This window comes from Prinia subflava, chromosome 6, assembly GCF_021018805.1.
Source record: "Prinia subflava isolate CZ2003 ecotype Zambia chromosome 6, Cam_Psub_1.2, whole genome shotgun sequence".
Lineage (NCBI taxonomy): Eukaryota > Metazoa > Chordata > Aves > Passeriformes > Cisticolidae > Prinia > Prinia subflava.
Genome location: NC_086252.1, coordinates 5317224 through 5337617, shown reverse-complemented (window position 1 = coordinate 5337617; position 20394 = coordinate 5317224). Strand labels below are relative to the sequence as shown.

Here is a 20394-nt window from a genome sequence, read left to right as displayed (position 1 = left end):
GAGAAATCCTTAGAGGCACAGGCTGAGCATGAGCACCTCAAGAGGTTTCTGGGATGATTTGAAGGCAGTTCCTGATGGAGCTGATGGATGAACCAGCCAGGAGAGATCATGTGTTGGACCCACTACACAAACACAGGGAAGAACTGGCTGAAAAAGAGAGACCTGGAGGCAGCCTTGTCTACAGGGACTGGGGCACTTCAGAGGGTAAGAGAGATCATCAAGGCAAAGAACAGAATTACAGCCTTGAGCCTTAGAGGGGCAGGGATTTGCCTGTTGGATGAAGGAATACAAACACATTGCATGAATTGAGCTCAGAAGTCACAACCCTGGAAGTGTCCAAGGCCAAGCTGGACAAGGCTTGGAGTGACCTGATCTAATGGAAGGTGTCCCTGGCCAAGGCTGAGGGTGGAACTAGATGATCTTTAAGGTCCCTTCCAACCCAAAGCATTGCTTAGTTCTGTGAATAGGAAGCAAGAATTTCAGAAAATGGCAACTACAAAAGAGCGTAAAATCCATCCTGCTGTTTGTCATCAGTGAAAATGCTGAGAATATCAACCACATACTTACAAAGAGTTGAAAACCAGCATCCATTGTTCTCAGTAAGCATTTAACAATCTTGGCCTCGTTTTTGGTTCTCTGCCCACGGTTAGAAAACAAGACCCCTGGAGATCACTGCATAACATCAGAATGGCATGAAGGGTGGTTGCAACTGCAGACAGACACAAAGGCACTACAGTAGCTGCTTTCCAGAGAAGCCATAAAGCTGTTTTGCATGTACATAAGTGGTTTTAAACAGGGAGTTCACTTTCTGCTGGGAACTGCAAGTCAGATGAAAAAAGAAGAAAAAAAAAGAAGATACACAGTTTATAAAGGAACAACTAAACTAACCATGAAACACATTTCAGTTTTCAAAGGGATGTAAATGAAATAGGAGCCATCTCTGCCTTACTTCCAATTCTATAGAGTTGTAGAGGACAGCAGATAATCAAGCTTTTATCTTTCTGTCCACCCTTCATCTTCCTCCATTTCCTCTCTCTCCATTTTACAAATAGTGGAATACTGAGTATCTGTTCAGTACAGTGTGTTCTGTGAGCTGCAATAATAATTTGCAGGTCAGATAGAATAATAGAATCATTAAGATTGGAAAAGAACTCCAGGATCACCAAGCCCAACACAGAGGGTGAGTAACTAATCCATATCCATGCACATTCTCCGAAAAATATCTTTCCATGAAATCTGCAGTTCCACTGAAAGGAGGAAGAAAGAAAGGTAATTTATTTGAGGATTAGGAAAAGATAGCACACCCATTTTCCTTCAGAGCGTCCTGTGTCCTCAGCTCATTCTTAAGAAAAAAACCTTCAATTGTGTAAAACTAGTTCAGGCCTTTAACATCAGTTCTAAAAGAATATGTTAAAAAAAAAAAAAAAAAGTCAGTGGGATGTTTTGAGGTTATTTTGTCCCATTTTCCACCAGTTTAATGTGCCTGTAGGTCAGGCTGCCCCAACATAAGACAGGAACTTGCTAGGTGTGCCCACCTATGACAGAGGTGTGAAGATGACAATATTCCTACAGATGTCATGCAAACAGATATTTAGATATCTAGGCAGATGAGAAACACCAAGATTGCCTTTATTATGAAGGCACAGTGTACAGTACGGAGCTGTTGTGTAAAATATACAGGAATGCTCTCAGGGACAAGGCATTTTGTCATGTCCAGCTGCAAGGAGAGGCTTTGATTTGACATAAGAAAGTTCAAGAAGCACACACAGAAAGTTAAATGTAGGTCCTTTGCTCAAGAAACTGCAGAAAAAAGACAAGACTTGCCAGTTTGGGAGAAGGAAGAGGGCGATGTGGAGGAGTAGATCTGTGCTCTCAAGTGCTGTCTGGTAAATCTCTGTCAGCAAAAGCTGGACCCCTTCTCTCCACTAAAGATGCTCCAGAGGAAAAGGGACCAACCCATTCAGAGCTGCAAGAGAGTCCCTGGAAAGCAACAGCCTCACAAAATCGTTCTTTTGCTCTTCAAAACAAAATTATAGCTCAAAGAACAACAGACTGTGTTCCTGAAAGTCACTGCTGTTCTCCATTTTTTTTTTGGGGGGGGGGGGGGGGACGACATTTGACCCTAATTCTCATTTAGTAGAGCTAAAAATAGCTTGTGAATTTAAAAGTAATTTAAAAAATACTCCAACAACAAAGCCCTTGAGCTCCAGGAGTGTTTGGACAATGCTTTCAGGCACATGGTGTGATTTTTGGTGCTGTTCTGTGCAGGGCCAGAAGCTGGACTCAATGATCCTTGTGAGCCCTTTCCAACTCGGGACACTCCATGATTCCATGATTCTATGAACCCAAACCCAGAAATTAAATAATAGAAATAGGTAATACTCAGACATGGGTGACTCTGAGCAAGACTTGGATATTTGCAAGGGCAACGATTCCACAATTTTGTGCAAGCTGCTCTTTTTTGAAATGTTCTTGTTTTCATTTGTTCCACTCAGGACACGTTACCAGGATGGAAAGAGGAATAGGACGGTGGAGGGGAAGAAAGCCTGTTTGATGGTATAAATAAAGATATGGGGCAGCAATGCCAACCCCGAAAAGGGGCCTCTCATCACGGAAAAATAAGACTTGTTCCACCTCCCGTCAAACAAAGATGCCTTCAGCTCCAGAGAGGAAAACTTCTCCCCAGCCCACGCCGAGGTGCGTGCGAGGGGAGGGGACCCTGCCAGGTCTCGGTAGACCCACAGTGACTCTCCGTGGACGTTCGGGGCTACTGCAAACCAGGCTCTGCCCGATTTTGGAGGAGGAGGAACTCAGAGGGCAGTTCCAGACGGCCGGGAAATAGCGGGACTGGGCTGGAGACGCCTGTGCTGCTCCTCCCGCTCCTCCATCCCGCACATCCCAGCGCCCAGAGCCCGGAGCCGCCCTCCAGCCGGGGATGCGGGAGCCTTCGTGACACCGGCCACTCCACAGAGTCCTTTGTCCTTACGTTCTGGAGGGATTTGCGGGAGACGTTTTGATGACCCCAGTTTCCAGGTAGGCAGACTTTTTCACTCCGAGTACAAGGGTCCTGTGGCTGCTTACTGACGGAGCTCCAGCCGGGACTAAGAGAAATCCTTTTGAAATTTCAGCCTGTGCCTGCTGCTGCTTGCCAGCTTTCCAGCAAGGTGTCTATTTCACCTTTAGACAGTACCTGCTATAGGAGAATATAAATTTTTCTTTTACTTTTAGCTCTTGGCTAGTTTGGGCGTTTTTCCAAGGTTTTGGGGTTTTTTTCCCAGGTGTAAGTAGTGTGGGCCACAAACTGCCAAGGCCACAGATCTAGAAAATCCCTCCGTGAAGGGGGTGGATTTGTTGAACCAAAGTCTTCCCTGGAGTAACTCAGCCGAGTTCAGCAGCTGCATGAAGTGATAGCAGCAGGGCAGAGAACTACTGTGCTGCATAATTCCCCGCCTTGATTTTTGGGATCTCAGAAGATATGATTTAGGCTCACCTGTGGCCCTTGTGTCCTATTTATGCTGAATTACATCAGCACAAGCCCCTCTATTTTGGGAGGTGGCAGCACATTTAGGAATGCCTGTGAATTCATTGCACTTGGTGAGAGGGGTTTGCTCCCACCAGCCTTCCTGCAGTCTGGGCTTTCCCTGGCTGAAATCCCAGGATAATTACATTGGGAGACCTGGGGAAGATCTGGAGTCCCTGTAGCTGAAACCTCTCCCCTGGGTGTTCTGCCCAGGGATTAAAATTACAAGGCACTTTTGGGTAGTGGCTGCAACCAGCACCGAAATTCCCTCCTCATGCAGTGTGCAAACCATAGGCACAAAAACGGGAGGGAAGAGGAGGTGCATTTATAAGAGTTCTGTTCTGAACGGGACATATTTTTCTTCTCTAGTTTCATTTATCAAACATTTGAGTGGAGAAAATGCTGCATGCACAAGTGAGTAACACCACTTGCTGTGCATGGCCATGGAAAATGCTGGGACTGAGCAGCAGGGAGACTTCAAACTTTATTCTGCACATTCTAGCAGAGTCAGCATAACTCTCTTGGGAGTAATGCAATAGTGTGGCTTTAAACTTATGTGGCTTTAGATAAGTTCCTTGAAGGCAGCGTTAGCTTAGAGAGCAGAGCATCTCGATTTTTGCACATTTTGGGAACAGTTTGCTCAGTTACAATGGGTGTTCTGGTGTTGGAGGAGACATACACAGTGCACCAGGGAGAACTTCAGGAATATCAGTGTGTGGGATAAGGCAGACCATGGCTCTGCCTGGCTAGGTGCATGATGTGACATTTCCACTGCATTTGGATCTGCTTGAAGTGATAATCGGATGTGAGATGGCAAATAACCAGATACAATTTGCACATTTGAGCCACTACAAGTAAATTTTTTTGGCCATAATATCGCTTTTGATTCATTTGTTTGTTCTGGAAGAGAAGCAAGCAGAGAACTTGGGTCCACCTGCAAGGCCACTGTTTTGCAGGGCTCTGTCTAGATAAATCCATATATTTTTCAGTTATCTGCGTAACAGCCAGGTCACCTGGGATCTCCATGTGGGACCAGCAAAGACCATGCATTTTTCTGCACCTGAGGTAGGAGCACAGATCCCCATTCAGGGAGAATGGTGCAAAATAGTGCCCTCAAAAAGTGTTCAGAGGACCCACTGCTTGAGATTTCCTATTGGTTTTCCCTTGTGTGTATCTCATGGGGATAGAGGTGATACACTCAAAAATACAATACAATGAGAGAAGGCCTCATAGGAACAAAGGTCCTGCTCTGGCAGAGAGTGAAAAGTCATGGAAGAACAAGATGGGCAGACCCAGTTGTTCAGGCATCATGAGTCAGCTCCCAATTTGCTCTTTGGGTTAGTTTTTTGAACTGTTTGTGTTCAAAATTTGCCTTCAACATGCAGAAAACAGTCTGAAATACTGATGAAATCTGAGGTTTCCATCTCGGCGTGTTGCAGCGGCAGGTGGGACTTTAAGTCAAATATCAAATGTTGTGGGGTTTGCAGCAGCATCACAACAGCTGGTGGTGCTCTGAGGATGACAAAATGGGCATCATCACCCACCCCCACCTTGGAGGCCCCTGAGATGGGGAGTGGGGCTCCCAGCAGCCCCTTACCCTGTATCCAGAAGGGTTAATACCAGGTGGGATTCTGGGAGAGCAGGAGTCTAACATAGCTCAGTGAAATAAATTCTCCTTTTTAACCCTTCTGAAGTTCCAAGCTAGCTCAGGCCTTGAGAGGCTTTGGAGGAATATTTCACAGACAGGAAAAAGGACCCAAAAGAGGCTCTAACCCTCAGCTGCAGATCAAGATGTTTATTCCAGGTGGTGTCCAGAGGGAAAGAGGGTGTGCACAGAGGGACAGGGTCTTTTCTCAGCTCTTGCCAGGGAGGGGCAGTTTGGGTCAGCCAATAGGGTCAGAAAGGGGAGGAAGGGTCAAACTACATGGTACAAGCTCTAGGGGTCCCTGAGGGGGGAGAAATCATTCCCACAGGGAAATATAACAGCTCAGGGTGCAGAGTGGGATAGAGGAGATGGTGGAAGAGGACCCCAGGGAAGTGAGTTGTGCCTCGTGTTTCCAGGAGTTGCTTTCCTGCCTCATTGTTCTGCCCATGGAGAGTCCAAGGCCCTGGTGCTTCACTGACCCAGTCCCAGGCTCTGAAGGCTCTGGGCAGGAGCCGTCCTGTGCCAGAGCTGGCCCTGGTTACTCGTGCAAGCCAACTACTCTGGTCTGCCCTGCCTTCCCACCCACACACACAGAGGGAAGGAAGGAGGGAGAGAGGGAGGTGGTTAAATTCAGGATGCAGTGATGAGTCAGACACTTGGCCAAAGCCCTCAGTGCTCCCAGCCTCTCCAAAAGTTAATGTCTCTGTCTTCCTCAGCTAAACGCTGGCTCTAAAATGGTGCTGCCCGAAGGCTCAAAGCTGTTGTGTCCTACAAAAGATCAGGATCTCCTGCAGCCCTGTTTTATGAAGGTCAAACAAAACAAGGAAAGCCTTAGAGGGGTGCAATCTTGATCTTAACTAAAACACCCCTTTAGCATGAAAGTGTTTTATTCTTCCCATACCCCTTTTATTCTCTGCAGCACAATAGAAGTTGAGCTACACTGACTTTTGCAGGGACTTCACAGAATCATGGGATAGTTTGGGTTAGAAGGGACCTTTAAGACCATCCCATCCCACTCCCTGCCATTGGCAGGGGCAACTTCCACTGTCCCAGGTTTCCCTCAGGCCCATCCAACCTGGCCTTGGATACTTCCAGGGATCCTGGGGCAGCCATAGCTTCTCTGGGCAGCCTGTATCAGGGCCTCACCACCCTCACAGGGAAAAATTCCTTCCCAATGCACCACACAACCCTGCCCTCTGGCAATGGGAAGCCATTACCCCTTGTCCTATCACTCCAGGCCCTTGTTCAAAGTCCCTCTCCAGGTCTCTTGTTGCTCCTTTTGGTAGCAGCAGGTGCTGTAAGGTCACCCCAGAGCCTTTTCTTTTCTAGACTGAACAATCCCAATTCTTTCATAAGCACAAGCCCTAGTGAGGAGGAAGGCTGTTACTGTTGTAGGGTCTCAGCAGCACAGACACCAACCTTTCCAGCATAAACTAGTTTGCAGAAGCCTGTGGTGCACTGCAGCTGGCACTGTAAACTGGAACGGGGCATGTCCCACCAGGCAAGAGCTGGGACACCACGTGGAGAGAGGTCTCTAGGGATGCCAGGGTGGGCTGAGTTGCCTGTATTCTTCAGAAGTGCTGTTCCTCTGACACCTGAGGCAGCAGCCCAGCTGCATTGCACGCTTGCCCTCCTCCTGCATTGCCAGTGCCACCAAATGCATGCTCAGTGCCCCTTCAAGCCTTGGACTCTTTCAAAAGTTACCCCAAAAAAAAACATTCAAGAAAGAAGCTCTCTTTTTGGACTGGATTCATGTCTTTTTTTCATAACAAACATCCCACATGCCCCTGTTTGGTTAGTGTTGACTTGGCCACCATGCAGAGAAGCATCTCTGGGCCACCACAGGGCCGTGTTGGTTGGTTCTGGGGTCCTCTAGACACAAAGGTGAGCATCTCCCCTTCCTCCGTATTCCATGCTGGTGACAAGTGCTTGAGTGTTGCCTGACAATATCCTTTCAAATCCCACATTCCTTTGAACACTTCCATACATTCCTAAGAACTTTTCAGACTAGATCTCTAACTCTTCTGCTGCTTTAAGTTGTCATAACCCTACATGAAATAAACTCCCACATGCACCTGGGCCTTGGAGACGTGGTGATGGCTTGAGCACTGAAGATGTGTATTTCTTCAGGAGGTTTTTTATTTTCCTTTCACTCCATGGGTTTACAAGGAGCATTGGCTGGCTTTGTGTCATGCCAGCAGAGTCAGGAGATTGTGCATCATGTTTAATGTGTACCTTGTGTTTTCCCACAGGCATCTCAATATCCTGAGTGGCCACTGAGATGTTCCGACAAGCCTTGTTTCCCACTCTCCTTTGTGTGTTTCCCACTCTCCTAGTTCCTCTCCATGCTGCTCAGCTTGATGTGGATGTTGGAGATGTCAGTCCTACCTCCTGTACAGGTATTAACCAAATAATTTGGGTCACCTTTGTGGGCAGCAATTTTAACAAAAACAACGGTTAGTTGTAGAACCTGCTTGCCAGGAGCTGACAGTGGGACATCCCACCTCCCCTGGGCCTTTGCACTTCTGTGGTAACAATCCATCTGTGGGAGCACTGTCCTCCACCCAAACTCACGTTTCTAGGTTTGGTGTGCAGAGAGGCAGAGATGGAAGAGCTGGGGTCTGCCAGTGGTAGTCTCTCCCAGCAGGTGCAATAACAAATATCAGTCAGTCTCCAGCACTCAGCTCTCTATCTGATGCCAGAAAATTGTTCACTTTAAATCTGGTGATTTCCTCACTTTTCAGTTACAATGAAGAGGTGATTTACAGGTCCAGCCTGACTCCTACCAAAAAAAGCAAGATTTTCAAGATAGATTCAATACTGAGTAGTGCTGGAATAATGGTTGGACTCAATGATCTTAGAGGTCTTTTCCAACCTAATTATTCTGTAATTCTACAGCAGATCTTAGGAGTTAGACATCCTGGTCAGCAGGGAACTGTCTGACCTAAACTCAAGAGTCACTTCTAGAACTAGGTGGGACTTGTGCTTTCCCTGGTATCGCACTTGGTCCAGGTGTCTGGGGGACAGTGAAGGGAGTGCATGAAGTGCTCTGACATGATCTGAATAAATGTCCCTATGCAGAAAAGAGGAACTGCCCCATCAATGTCTACTTCATCATCGACACCTCAGAGAGCGTGGCTCTCCAGACTGTGCCCATCCAGAGCCTCGTGGACCAAATAAAGCGGTTCATCCCCATGTTCATCGATAAACTGGAGAGCGAGCTCTACCAGAACCAAGTCTACATCACCTGGCAGTTTGGTGGGCTCCATTACTCAGATGTAGTAGAAATTTACAGCCCTTTGACAAGCAGCAAAGACATTTACCTGCCCAGACTGTCCGCCATCAAGTACCTGGGCCGGGGCACCTTCACAGACTGCGCGATCTCCAACATGACCCAGCAGATCCAGACCCAGATGGCCAACGGCGTGAACTTTGCGGTGGTCATCACCGACGGCCACGTGACGGGCAGCCCCTGTGGGGGGATGAAGATGCAGGCTGAGAGGGCGCGAGACATGGGCATCAAGCTGTTCGCAGTGGCCCCCAGCGAGAAGGTGTACGAGCAGGGCCTGCGGGAGATAGCCAACCTGCCACATGAGCTGTACCGCAACAACTACGCCATCACCCAGCGGGACACCCTGGAGATCGACGTCAACACCATCGACAGGATCATCCAGGCCATGGTAGGGACAGGCAGGGGAACGGGGGGTACAAGAGGAGCAGCTCGTGGGTGGGGCTTGCTGTCCCTTCTATTAGGTTTTGAAGATAACCTCTAGTAGGGAAAGAGGCTTTCTCTGGTACTTAGCCAGTACGCCTTGGTTTGTGCCTCCATTTCTCAGCATGTCTGGGCAGGCTGCCCCTCTAGTCGTAGCTCTTGCTGAAGACCAGGCCATACCCCAGCCTGCTCCCCATCCAGGGGCATGTGCAAGAGTGTGCTACACTGAGACACATGCTCACCATCAGCATGGTCTTTGAGATCCCAGCTGTGAGACACTGTTAATCAGGGGCTCTCCAGAGGACATCTTTACAGCCAGGCGGCCTTTACCACCTCCTCTCCCCTACCACCACACACCCCTCCAAGGGTGGGCTTGTGTCTCCCCCATGGGACTGAGCACCTTAACTGATCTTCCTCCTCCTGTTCTCTCCTTTGCAGAAACATGAAGCCTACGGCGAGGTGAGTGAGCAGCATCTTTATGCCTTTGCCACACAACACAGGTGTAAGTTGCCCCAGTTAGAGCAGACCAGCTCAGACCCCAGAACAGCATGGACCTGCCCAGCTGTGGATCAGGGCAGAGTCTGGGGACACATTCCCTTATCCAGGGGTTATATTAACACACTAGACTCACTCCCTGCCTCCCCGTCACCTGCAGTGGGTTCTGGTCTATGAAATAAACTCATTGCATCACTTTGGAGGCACATTCCATAAGTGCTGCCCCTGCTGAAGCTCCTGCCTTGCAGGTACCCTGGGCAGGGTTTGGCACACAGAGAAGGGAGTATACAGGGGATGCTCCAGAGAACGTGCCAGTCCCATGATGACCTCAAATGAGCCACCACCTCTGACACTTAGCAGTCTTGTTCTTCCAGTCTGGGCCCAGAGCCAAGCTATAATGAACATGCTTGAGGCAACTTTCCACTCTTAATTTACAGGCAGCACTTCTTTGTGTGCTTGTTGCTGCCACAGCCCTGAGCCAATAGATTTTAGGCCTGAGCTGATGGGGAGAGGCACATGGAGAGCCGTGGGTGCAGTTCTGAGCTGCGTTTGGGATGCGCAGTGCCGCAGTTTAATTTCTTGTCTTTCAGTGCTACAAGATGAGCTGCCTGGAGATTGCAGGTCCACCTGGTCCCAAGGGATACCGAGGGCAGAAGGTAAGTTGCTCTAAGCTGTGGGAAAGGCAACAATGTCCCTGCCTGCCAAAACCACTGCAGGATGCCCTAGACCTCATCTCAGCTGCATTCTCAGGTAGCACTCAGGTGGGAAATTCCCCCCAGCATCTGTCTTGGCCCTGAGAGACACGGCCAGCACTGGTATGCCCATGTCTGTGCCAAGGCTGTTGCACTGCCAGCAGTGCAGAGAGACACCCAAGAACACCTAGGACTGAGACAGCAGTTGTCGCTGAGCTCCCCACTCTCAGAGCAGAGCTCTCACATGCACAGGGTGTCCCACTCTCCTGCTCCAGCTCTGTGTGCTCTGATCTTGCAGAAACTGCCATTTTCTCAATCAGCATCAAGCCTGGGCTTATACTGGGTTTTTCCTTTCCTTAGGGTGCAAAGGGAAACATGGGTGAGCCAGGTTCCCCTGGGCTGAAGGGACGACAGGTGAGTTGTGGAAAATACTCCCCTCCGTTTGCTACATCTCTGATGACCTCAAGCTAACTCTCCATGCCTTCCTCCCCGAAGGGCGACCCAGGTATTGAAGGTCCGATCGGATACCCTGGTCCCAAGGTAAGAATCCCATAGCCAGTGGCTGAGCTTTTTGCATTCCTTGATTCTTGGTTAAGCAAGAGGAGCTTTGCTTCTCCCTCTCACCTGCCCATTTCCCACCCCAGACCGCTGCGCTCAGCTCCTGCCGACTGCCAGGCACTAACATAGCGATTTTCTTGATAGATAGATAGATAGATAGATAGATAGATAGATAGATAGATAGATAGATAGATAGATAGATAGATAGATAGATATAAACTTTTTTTTTTCCTTTCTCCAGGGTGTCCCAGGGCTGAAAGGAGAGAAGGTGAGAAAGAAGAGACTGAACGGCTGGCTGAGCACTCGGCCGGGGCCACTCTCCTTTCTGATGCACAGAGGAGAGATTAGCTGTGATGGGAAAGGATAACAACCCTATTAACGTGTAATTGCGGACCTGGGGAGGGATTTCCAAGGGCATGGCAAAGCCTGTCTCCTCCTCCAGGCTTTGATCACGGTCTGGTGAAGCGGGAATGGGTTTAGTATGTAAATAGCGGGGCGGGAGGACGGGAGGGACGCAGGCAGTGTCTGACTTCTTGTCCTCTTCTTCTCTCAGGGAGAAATTGGATCTGACGGACGGAGGGTAAGAAAGAACATTTTCTAACTCGCACTGACTTGTTGTTGCAGTTCCCAAACCCTTGAACTGTGTGTTAATAGATCCCTTTTGGGTTTTGTTTTGTTTGTTTTCCCGTGATCCAATGATCCCATGATCCAAGGGTGCCCCCGGCTTGGCAGGAAGGAACGGCACAGATGGACAGAAGGTAACTGAGAGCACTGGAAGCACCCTGTAATGTTGCTGCTGCTGTTCTGTTTCTTTACCCTCTCTCATCCCGACAGGCTGTTTAGTTTCTACTATCCCACATGCTGGCTTTCTGTTCCAACGGAGATTTCTGTGAACTTACCTTTATATTATTCTGCATGTCCTGTAGAAATATGTGAAGTAATTCAGGTCGCAGGAGTGAATCTCAGAATATGCTGAGTTGGAAGGGACTCACAAAGATCAAGTCCAACTCATACAGGACGCCCCAACAATCCCACCCTGTGTCTGAGAGTGTTGTCCAAACTCTCCTTGAGCTGTGGCAGGGTTGGGACTGTTGATAATTTCCCTGCGGAGCCTGTCCAGTGCCCCACCATCCCCTAGGGGAAGAACCTTTTTCCTTTACCCAGCCTAAATCCCTCACATAGCTCCATGCCATTAAATGCTGTCCCCCTGTCAGCGAGCTCTCTGCAGGACCTGGATGTGTGACCAGGTCTGTGCTCCTGCTGAGAAGGTGATAAAGCCAGATAATTTGGGTGTAGATACCTTATTCTGAGCACAGAAATCTTCAGAAATTTGAGTTTCAGGGAAGTTTGTTACTTCATCTGTAAACCATAGCTTGTACTTAGTATTAAAGCCCTAAAGCCAAGTTCAAAAGCCTCACAGCAAAGTCCCTGGCATTGTCCACTCTCCAGCACACCCTGGCTTTGCACAGTTTCCTATACCCAGCCCAGTGTATCTGTGGGTAATAACTGTTCTTCCCAGTCCTCAAGTGCAGCTGAAGCTCTAAAACATCCTTCAGTTCCCCCCACTCTCTAAAACACTAAAGCCCCTCAGTTCTCCCCAGCCTCTATCCCAGAGCTCAGCACTGGTGACAGAGCTGTTTTGGGACAGAGCAAGCATGTCCCTTCTCTCATGCCATCTGGCAGGCAGAGTGGTTGCTGCACACCTGAGCTGCTCTGACTGGAGACGCATGAGAGAGGACCAGCACAACTGTGGATTGTCACTGACCGCCAAATCCACCCTCAAGGGACATTCCCATCCCTCAGGGCACACTCATGGGATGAGCCTCCCTGATTTCCTTTGCTTTCTTCTTCTCCACGTTTCTTCTTGTTTAAGGAATAAAATACACTTGCTATTTATTCTCTAGTTGGTGACAGATAAGGTCAGTGGATGATGCTAGTATAATTAACTGTCAGCAAGAAAAGCTGTGTTTTCTCTTCAGCCACCTATAACTTCTCAGTCTTTTCCTTTTGAATGTAATCTCTCCAGGGCAGGCTGGGGAGAATTGGACCACCAGGATGCAAGGGTGACCCTGGTGACAAGGTAGGAACGCTTTACTCTTTCACCAGCACATCAGTTTTGTAGCTGCTGAGTGAGGTACCTATGTAGAAAGATGGCAAATGAGAGGTTACTGGGCCATTTTCCTACTAGCTGTATAATCTGATCCTAGACCTGGGATTCCTGGAATGGGAACCACAGTTTGATTTTTCTCTGCCTCCTTTCCATGGACGAACAAGCTGGTAGCCCCCAGTGTCCCTCCCCTCCACATAGAGAGGAGGAATTGCCCCTTTCATCAGCATTAGCAATAAGCAAAAACTACTTTAGCCTCTAGAGCAACTTTCTAAGCATTGGCTTAGAAATGTTATTTGATGAGAAAGTTTTATTTGATTTATTCTGCATGGAAAGTGTTCCCAATGTGAAGTGTGTGGTTCTTCGTCATTTCCCTCCCCAGGGCCCTGATGGCTACCCAGGAGATGCAGGAGACCAAGGAGAAAGAGGAGATGCAGGCATAAAGGTACAAGTGCTCTGGACAGACAGCGCTGTGTAAGCAGAAGCAGACAGTGGGGACAGCTAAACAGCACTCCCTGTATTTTTATATATATGTCCTAAATCCTTTGCTGCTTATGGAGCACAGGCACAGGAGCTGAGGGATGGGCCTTGCTGGCCTTGCTCCTTGGGCTGCTCGTGGTGCAATGTGCTGGTGAGGCAGGCAGTGACCCTTGGCTCTCTGGCTGTTTCAGGGGGATCCTGGCCGGCCTGGTCGCAGTGGACCCCTGGGGCCCCCAGGAGAAAAAGGAAACCCGGTAGGTTCATGCAGCATTCAAATGTCTCCAGTGTTTTCTTGTAGTCTGTTCATAAAAATCACAGAATGGTTTGGGCTGCAAGGGGCCTTAAAGCTCATCCAGTGCCACCCCCTGCCGTGGACAAGGACACCTTCCACTAGACCAGGTTGCTCCAAGCCCTGTCCAGCCTGGCCTGGAACACTTCCAGGGATGGGGCAGCCTCTGCCCCTCTGGCTTTGGGCAGGACTGGATGGATGCTGTAAGGAACAGTTGACAAACCTGTTGTTGGCTGATGGAGGGAAGGTGACACAGGATCCATCTGCTGCAAGGCTGGAGCCCCTGCTCATGGCAGTGCTATGTGGGCAATGCTGGGTGTGTGCAAGCAGAACCTGGGTGCTAATACACACTTCTGCTTGAAGAGGACTGCTTGACACAGGATAAAAACGGGGGGTGTGCACACCTTGACCTCTCTTCCAACAAACTGTATTTCTTTTTCTTCTTCAAGGGGCTTCCAGGCAACCCTGGAGCTCAAGGGCCTGCTGGAACCAAGGGAAGGAAAGGTGAAGTGGGACCTCCTGGACCCAAAGGAGAAGCTGTAAGTGGTTGAATAGATCCCTGGACGTCGGGCACACCACAGGAACCTGAGGCAGTTTCATGGATGAGTGCTGAGAAACTCCTCTGTTCTGCTTAGTGCATCCCAAAGGATGTGCAGATGCTGATCTCCTTGTCTCTCCCATCCTCACAGAGCAGAACTCCCATAATCCTAAGCCTGATGTTAACCATTCACCTTAGAGAGGCATCCTGTGTTCTCACAATACCACACAGGCCTGGCCTCTGTGGATGCCCAGGGACACTTTGGTTGTACTCTGGCAGGTTCCCCAAATGTCTGGCTCCTTGCAGGAACTCAAAGAATCAGGGTCTGGTGGCCATTATGCAGAGCTCTGTGAAAAGGGCAGTGTCACATATCAGTGGTGCCACGTGGACACAAATTAATATGATGGAGCACTGCAAATTTTGGAGAGTTGGTTGGAGAGGATGATGCCTGGCACATCTCCACCAGCACCAAGGGGCCAGAACCCAGCCAGCCTGTATCCTTGTGCAAGATCCAGTGGGGAAAGCAACACTGGATGAGCTGGAAGTAGTACATAGTCTTTAACCCTGAGGGAATGAGCCAGGCATGTTTGCAGTCACTGTAGTGAAACAGTCTGGCTGTGGCTTCCCAAAAGGAAGCATGGACATCCCTGCTCCCCTGCTGCTGGTAACACACTTGCTTAGGGGGAGGTGTACATCTCTTGGGCCCAGAGGGAGGAGGGAGGGCAGCGAGGGGCCCAGGTGATATCCATCCTCTCACCCCATTTATGTGACTTCTGTGTCTGCCAAGGGGCGACGTGGAGATCCAGGGACGAAAGGCAGCAAAGGCTCTCCTGGAGGCATAGGAGAAAGGGTGAGTAAAGAAACTGCCTAGATTGTTGCAAATGAGCTCCAAATGGCCAGGAGTGGAGTGTGTGTGATGTGCTATGGCCCAGCAATGCAGTGTCCATGCAGTGTCCATGCAGTGACCATGCATCACCAGAACTGGGAATGCAGATCCCACTGTGCTGTGCTCTCACTGTGCCACTGGCACCATCTACAGCCGCCTCCTCCAGGGTTTGGTCCAGAGAGGGGACCAAGGGCTCCAAAGCTCAAGGCTGAGAGACACAGAGGGCACACTGCCCTGATACTCTTTCAAACCAAGAAACACCAGGTTTGAGAAAGGCATCACCAAGCACTGCCATTCACTCAGGTAGCACTGGAGACATTCCTGACTTGGAATTTCTTTCTCTTCTCCCAGGGAGATCCTGGTTCAGAGGGTACTCGTGGTCTGCCTGGTGAGGTTGGAAACAAAGGAGCTCGGGTAAGCATGGAGCAAGGTTTGGTGGCCGCCAGGAGGAAGGGGGAGCACTGCTATCACCCGGGCAGCTTGCCTGGCTTTCCTCCTCATGCACTGTGTTCTTGTGTCTTTCTTTGCTGTGCAGGGAGAACAAGGACTGCCAGGACCCCGAGGCCCCTCAGGTGCTGTGGGAGAGCCAGGCAGGATAGTAAGTCACACTTGGGCATGTGTGTGACCATGCCCTCCTTCTGTGGTGAGAGCTTGCCCTGCTGACACAAGCTGCCTGCACTGTCCCTCCCAAGGAGAACTTGAATGACTTTCTCTCAGGGAGGCTCAAAAATTGGGTGTTCATGTGACAGTGTGGAAGGGGTCTCTGGGGAAAATGTGTCACCGGGGAGAGGGAAGATGGGACTCCACAAGCACCCGTTTGTCCTGGGTCTGTGGTTAGTCCATCACACCACTGTGGCAGTAGTGCTGTGATATCCAGGTGGCTCTGTGGCACATGGGAACCCCACTGCTGAGACAGTCACTGCCACAGTAAACTCACCAGGAAGGGAGATGGTCCTGCAGCAGCATCTCAAGAGCTCGTTTCTCCACCACAGTCCCCTGTGTGCCGGGGGGCAGCAGGGAACATCCTCACTGACTCCCTGCCTTCTCCCCAAATCTGTCCTGTAGGGATCACGAGGGGACCCTGGTGACTTGGGCCCAAGAGGTGATGCTGGACCACCAGGACCAAAGGTAAAGTTCATGAATAAACTTCTACATTTGAAAAGGCAGATTTTTGTTCCTATTTACTTGTTTATTTATTAAAAAAAGAGGCAGTTTTCACAGCAGAAACTTGTGTGTCTCAAAAACAGAGTCAGACCTGGGCCTGCCTGTGGGGCAGAGATGTAAGTCTTGCTCTGGCCAAGGCAGCTCTGATTACACTTCTCACCCTGAGCAAACTCAGGGGCATCCCTGGCATGTGACATTCCCAACACCCTGCAAATCCTTGCTCTGCAAAGCTGTTCCCAGTGCTTCAGGACCAGCTGCAAAAGCCTTGACTCCTGCTGGTGTCTCACCCCCAGAGAAGATGAAATGACTGTAACTGTCACAGACAGGAGCAGGTCAGAAGGGCCGGGTTTTGTATCTCACAGACTTTTTTTTTTCTACCAAAGGGTGACAGAGGCAGGCCTGGCTTTAGCTACCCTGGACCCAGAGGACCTCAGGTACGTATTCCTCATCCAAAACATGAGGAAATCTGTTTGAGTGGATGTTGCTGTTGGATCTGAGCAGACTGAGAAAATAGGGAAGGAGGAAAAAAATGCTCAGGGCCACAGATGTGTGGAGCCTGTGAAGGAGAAAGGGGCTTGAACACCACGACTGAACCTGGCCACAGTCCATCAGATGCTGGAAACCCCCGCTCCAATCATAGTGATGGTCCCTCGAGCATCAACCTGAAGCTGCTGCTGCTCTTCAGCTTGACCCTCACTGCAATCTTTGGGTGTGCGGATACACAGTGTGGGGCCAGTCCTGAGCAGCTGCTAACCTCTCCCTTGTCTCCTTTTGCAGGGTGACAAGGGTGAGAAGGGGCAGCCAGGACCCAAGGTGAGTGAGCTTGTCTCCATCTCCTGTATTTTTGTACTAACTGGAATGCCAAGGAGTTGTCTCCCAGCCCTCTGGGTTAATGGTTGAGGAGCCAGCTCTGCCAGCAGCTGCCCTGGATGCAGCTGCAGCTGGAGCCTGGTTATATCTCCCAAGCCCATCTCCTTTTGAAATCATAAGAAAAATGTGTTGCAGAACTTCTTTTTATTGGGGGGGTGGGGGTGGGTGATGCCTGTATAAACACTGTTTGCTGTGCTCTGAGCTGCTGGTGTACAGGATGCTCTCCCAGGCCAGGCAGGCATATGTTTGTTATGCAGCAGAGCCTCTGCCTGAGCACATCCAGATGTGCTCCATGCCAGATCTGTTTCTCCTTCCATCGAGCAGGGAGGACGAGGTGAGCTTGGACCAAAAGGAGTACAAGGGACCAAAGGAGAGAAGGGGGAGCCGGTAAGCAGACTCCCTGTACTGCCCCAGGGGCAGTGTTGCCCTCCCACACCCCTGCTGCGTGTGCTGGGGATGACACTGCCACTCTCTGTCTGATCCCTGTCCCAAAGCTCAGCTGTGGCAGGCTAGTGACTGTGCTTAGCAGGGCTGGGGCTGACCAGGGGATCAGGACAGTCCCTGAACACTGCAGGCTACATTCCCAATAATGCCCAGGAAATATCTGACCCTTCTCTACTTCTTCTCCAGGGTGATCCTGGCCCAGGAGGAGAGCCTGGACAGCGTGGTCCACCTGGTGAAGCAGGCCCTGAGGTACAGTCCCATGGCACTGTGTCTGAGCAGATGCTGTTGGAGGGGACACAGCTGCCAGATATATCCACTGGCTCACAGTGGCCCTTCCCCTTCCCCTTCCCCTTCCCCTTCCCCTTCCCCTTCCCCTTCCCCTTCTCCTTCCCCTTCTGCAAAAAGCCACATTTTTGATGACTCTGACATCTAGTTCCCAGAAAAAGAACTCTTGGGAAAACTGTGCCTGAAATCCCTGTGCTCTTCTTACAGGGGACCCCTGGCCCACCAGGAGACCCCGGTCTGACTGTAAGTAACCCTGCTACTCTTCCTCCTGGGGCAATCATGGCTTTTCCATGCACAGCCCAAGAACAAAACAGGACATCAGATCCTGCTTCTGCCTGGCAGAGGCCTGTGGCTTCCCACAGGAGCCAGGGAAAGAGGAGAGGGCTGGCTGGGTGGGAAGGGAAAGGGGAGCTTTTGCCTTAGAGGGAAGCATTGACCCTGCACCCCTTTCCTGGCAGGACTGCGATGTGATGACCTACGTGCGAGAGACGTGTGGATGCTGTGGTGAGCTGACATCATCTCTCCCCGGGAAAGGGGAACAGCCACTTGAGGGACTGGGACAAGGGGTCACCAGAAGGTTCCCAGCATCACTGACCCCTGTGTTTCCCTCCCCCTGCCCTTCTCCCCAGACTGTGAGAAGCGCTGCGGTGCCCTGGACATCATGTTTGTCATAGACAGCTCCGAGAGTATCGGCTACACCAACTTCACCCTGGAGAAGAATTTTGTCGTCAATGTAGTCAGCAGGCTGGGCTCTATTGCCAAGGACCCCAAGTCACAGACAGGTCTGGACTCTGTGAGGAAACAGTGGGGCATGGGGAAAAGAAAAGGGTCTTGGATCCTTTAAACCTCAATGGTTATTTTCCATGACTTTTCTGACCAATTTGGCAGCTCTTTGACACTCTCCACTTTTCCCCCAGGATGCAAAGCCAAGTAATGTCACACTTTGTTGGCAGGTGCCCGTGTTGGGGTGGTGCAGTACAGTCACGAGGGGACTTTTGAAGCCATCAAGCTTGATGACGAGCGCATCGATTCCCTGTCGAGCTTCAAGGAAGCAGTGAAGCGCCTGGAGTGGATCGCTGGAGGCACCTGGACACCATCTGCCCTTCAGTTTGCCTACAACAAGCTCATCAAGGAAAGCAGGAGAAAGAATGCCCAAGTGTTTGCTGTGGTGATCACAGACGGGCGCTACGACCCCCGGGACGACGACAAGAACCTTGGGGCTCTTTGTGGTAGAGATGTGGTGGTCAACACCATCGGCATAGGAGACATGTTTGACCAGCCAGAGCAGAGCGAGACCCTGGTCTCCATTGCCTGCAATGAACCCCAGCGAGTCCAGAAGATGAGGCTCTTCTCAGACCTGGTGGCAGAGGAGTTCATTGACAAGATGGAGGACGTGCTCTGCCCAGGTCTGTCTCTGTCCTTGTGTGGAGCTGAAGTTTTGAGCCCCAGGATTTGGGATGGGGGGCAGAGATGTGTCCCAGCAGGTTGGCCAGCATCTGGGTCATCCATGGTGGGGTCTGACCTTAGCCTAACTAAGAGTCCTTCCTCAGATACAGACCAACCTTTTGGGGAAGTCCTTTGGTGTTCCCTGTAAGAGACCTTGTCCTGTCACTCTGACTGTGCAAGCTGTGAAGGGGAATGGCAACATATGGCTCAGTTTTCCTTGTTTCCTTTCCTTCCAGATCCACAGGTCGTCTGCCCCGAGCTGCCCTGTCAGACAGGTAAACATTACAAGTAGCTTCATCTGCACAGACTCTGGGGGGAACTGCACGAGACTCAGGAGTAGGAGAGGGGGGTGCAACCCTGTTTAAACCCTTTGGAAGGCAGGAGTTGGGAAATAGTGTTACTTTACATGAGGAGAGGCTCCAGGGTTTCATCTCCTGCTCTTTTCCTGTCTCTCTGTGTTCTCTGCACAGGTAGGTATGAGTGCACTGTGTGAGTGCTCCAGCATGGCTCATCCCTGATTTTTCTCCCTATCCAAATTCCTGCTGGAAGCCACCAGTTTGACCTCCAAACTCAAGTCAAAATCCCTTTGCTAAACACCCACTCACATGACCTTTGTATCAGGATGCTCCCTGAGAGTGATGGGCAGAGCAGATATTAGGGATCAGTTGGAAAATGTCAGTTGGCAATGTAGTGGATCAAAAGCTTTGGCTTCTTTAATTCTGGCTGTATTTAATTAACAGCTCAGGGTGGTGTATTAAAGGAAAAGGCTGTAAGGATCCTCTGGTGCTCTGTGTGGTGAAGGTAGCTTTACTGACTCACATTTCGCTTGGTAAGGGGCAGATCTGTATCCCAAATTCCTAGAGATCCTGTCTGCCTGAGTCCCTGTGTCTGTTTAGTGCATCTATAGTATTTAAATAGACACAAAGTTTATAAAGGAGCACAGTTTTGCCCATTCTGCAATTTCTGTCTCTTCTCTTGCTATGAATGGTTTTGAGCCTTATACAGAATATCAAATTTCATTTTTAAATAAGTCCATTTCTTTCCATGCAAAGGAAAGGAAAACTGGTCCCAGGATGCACAGAAATCCAGAGAAAATCTATAACTATTCCTATCTAAAATCTCTTGTTGGTTTTTTGAGTATTTGCACCTGGCCATGATGGGGACACAGTCTCCAACCGAGATGCAGAGCTCCTTTGGTGTGTCCTCTGAGGAGGTTTGCCTGCAAATCTGTGCACAAGGAGGTGACATCCCCAGGCCACACTG

The 20394-nt window shown here is 50.0% G+C and overlaps 1 protein-coding gene across 3 annotated transcripts in view; it reads left to right on the top strand.

Moving 5' to 3' along the window:
* Positions 1–2754: 2754 nt before the first annotated feature.
* The window catches only part of COL6A2 (collagen type VI alpha 2 chain), a 375734-nt gene continuing 358094 nt past the window's right edge, over positions 2755–20394 (top strand). Inside the window, exons 1-27 of one of the 3 annotated variants that reach the window (XM_063399945.1) lie at positions 2755–3033; positions 7418–7564; positions 8247–8845; positions 9316–9336; positions 9963–10028; positions 10425–10478; positions 10560–10604; positions 10864–10890; positions 11176–11202; positions 11336–11380; positions 12649–12702; positions 13112–13174; positions 13401–13463; positions 13948–14037; positions 14824–14886; positions 15274–15336; positions 15458–15520; positions 15988–16050; positions 16470–16520; positions 16864–16899; positions 17281–17343; positions 17587–17649; positions 17893–17928; positions 18144–18189; positions 18315–18467; positions 18639–19091; positions 19368–19406. In XM_063399945.1, the coding sequence (XP_063256015.1) occupies positions 7447–7564; positions 8247–8845; positions 9316–9336; positions 9963–10028; positions 10425–10478; positions 10560–10604; positions 10864–10890; positions 11176–11202; positions 11336–11380; positions 12649–12702; positions 13112–13174; positions 13401–13463; positions 13948–14037; positions 14824–14886; positions 15274–15336; positions 15458–15520; positions 15988–16050; positions 16470–16520; positions 16864–16899; positions 17281–17343; positions 17587–17649; positions 17893–17928; positions 18144–18189; positions 18315–18467; positions 18639–19091; positions 19368–19406 (2464 nt within the window). In that variant the 5' untranslated portion in view covers positions 2755–3033; positions 7418–7446. The remainder of the gene's footprint in view (positions 3034–7417; positions 7565–8246; positions 8846–9315; positions 9337–9962; positions 10029–10424; positions 10479–10559; positions 10605–10863; positions 10891–11175; positions 11203–11335; positions 11381–12648; positions 12703–13111; positions 13175–13400; positions 13464–13947; positions 14038–14823; positions 14887–15273; positions 15337–15457; positions 15521–15987; positions 16051–16469; positions 16521–16863; positions 16900–17280; positions 17344–17586; positions 17650–17892; positions 17929–18143; positions 18190–18314; positions 18468–18638; positions 19092–19367; positions 19407–20394) is intronic. The other 2 variants (XM_063399946.1, XM_063399944.1) reach the window with 2 other exon arrangements.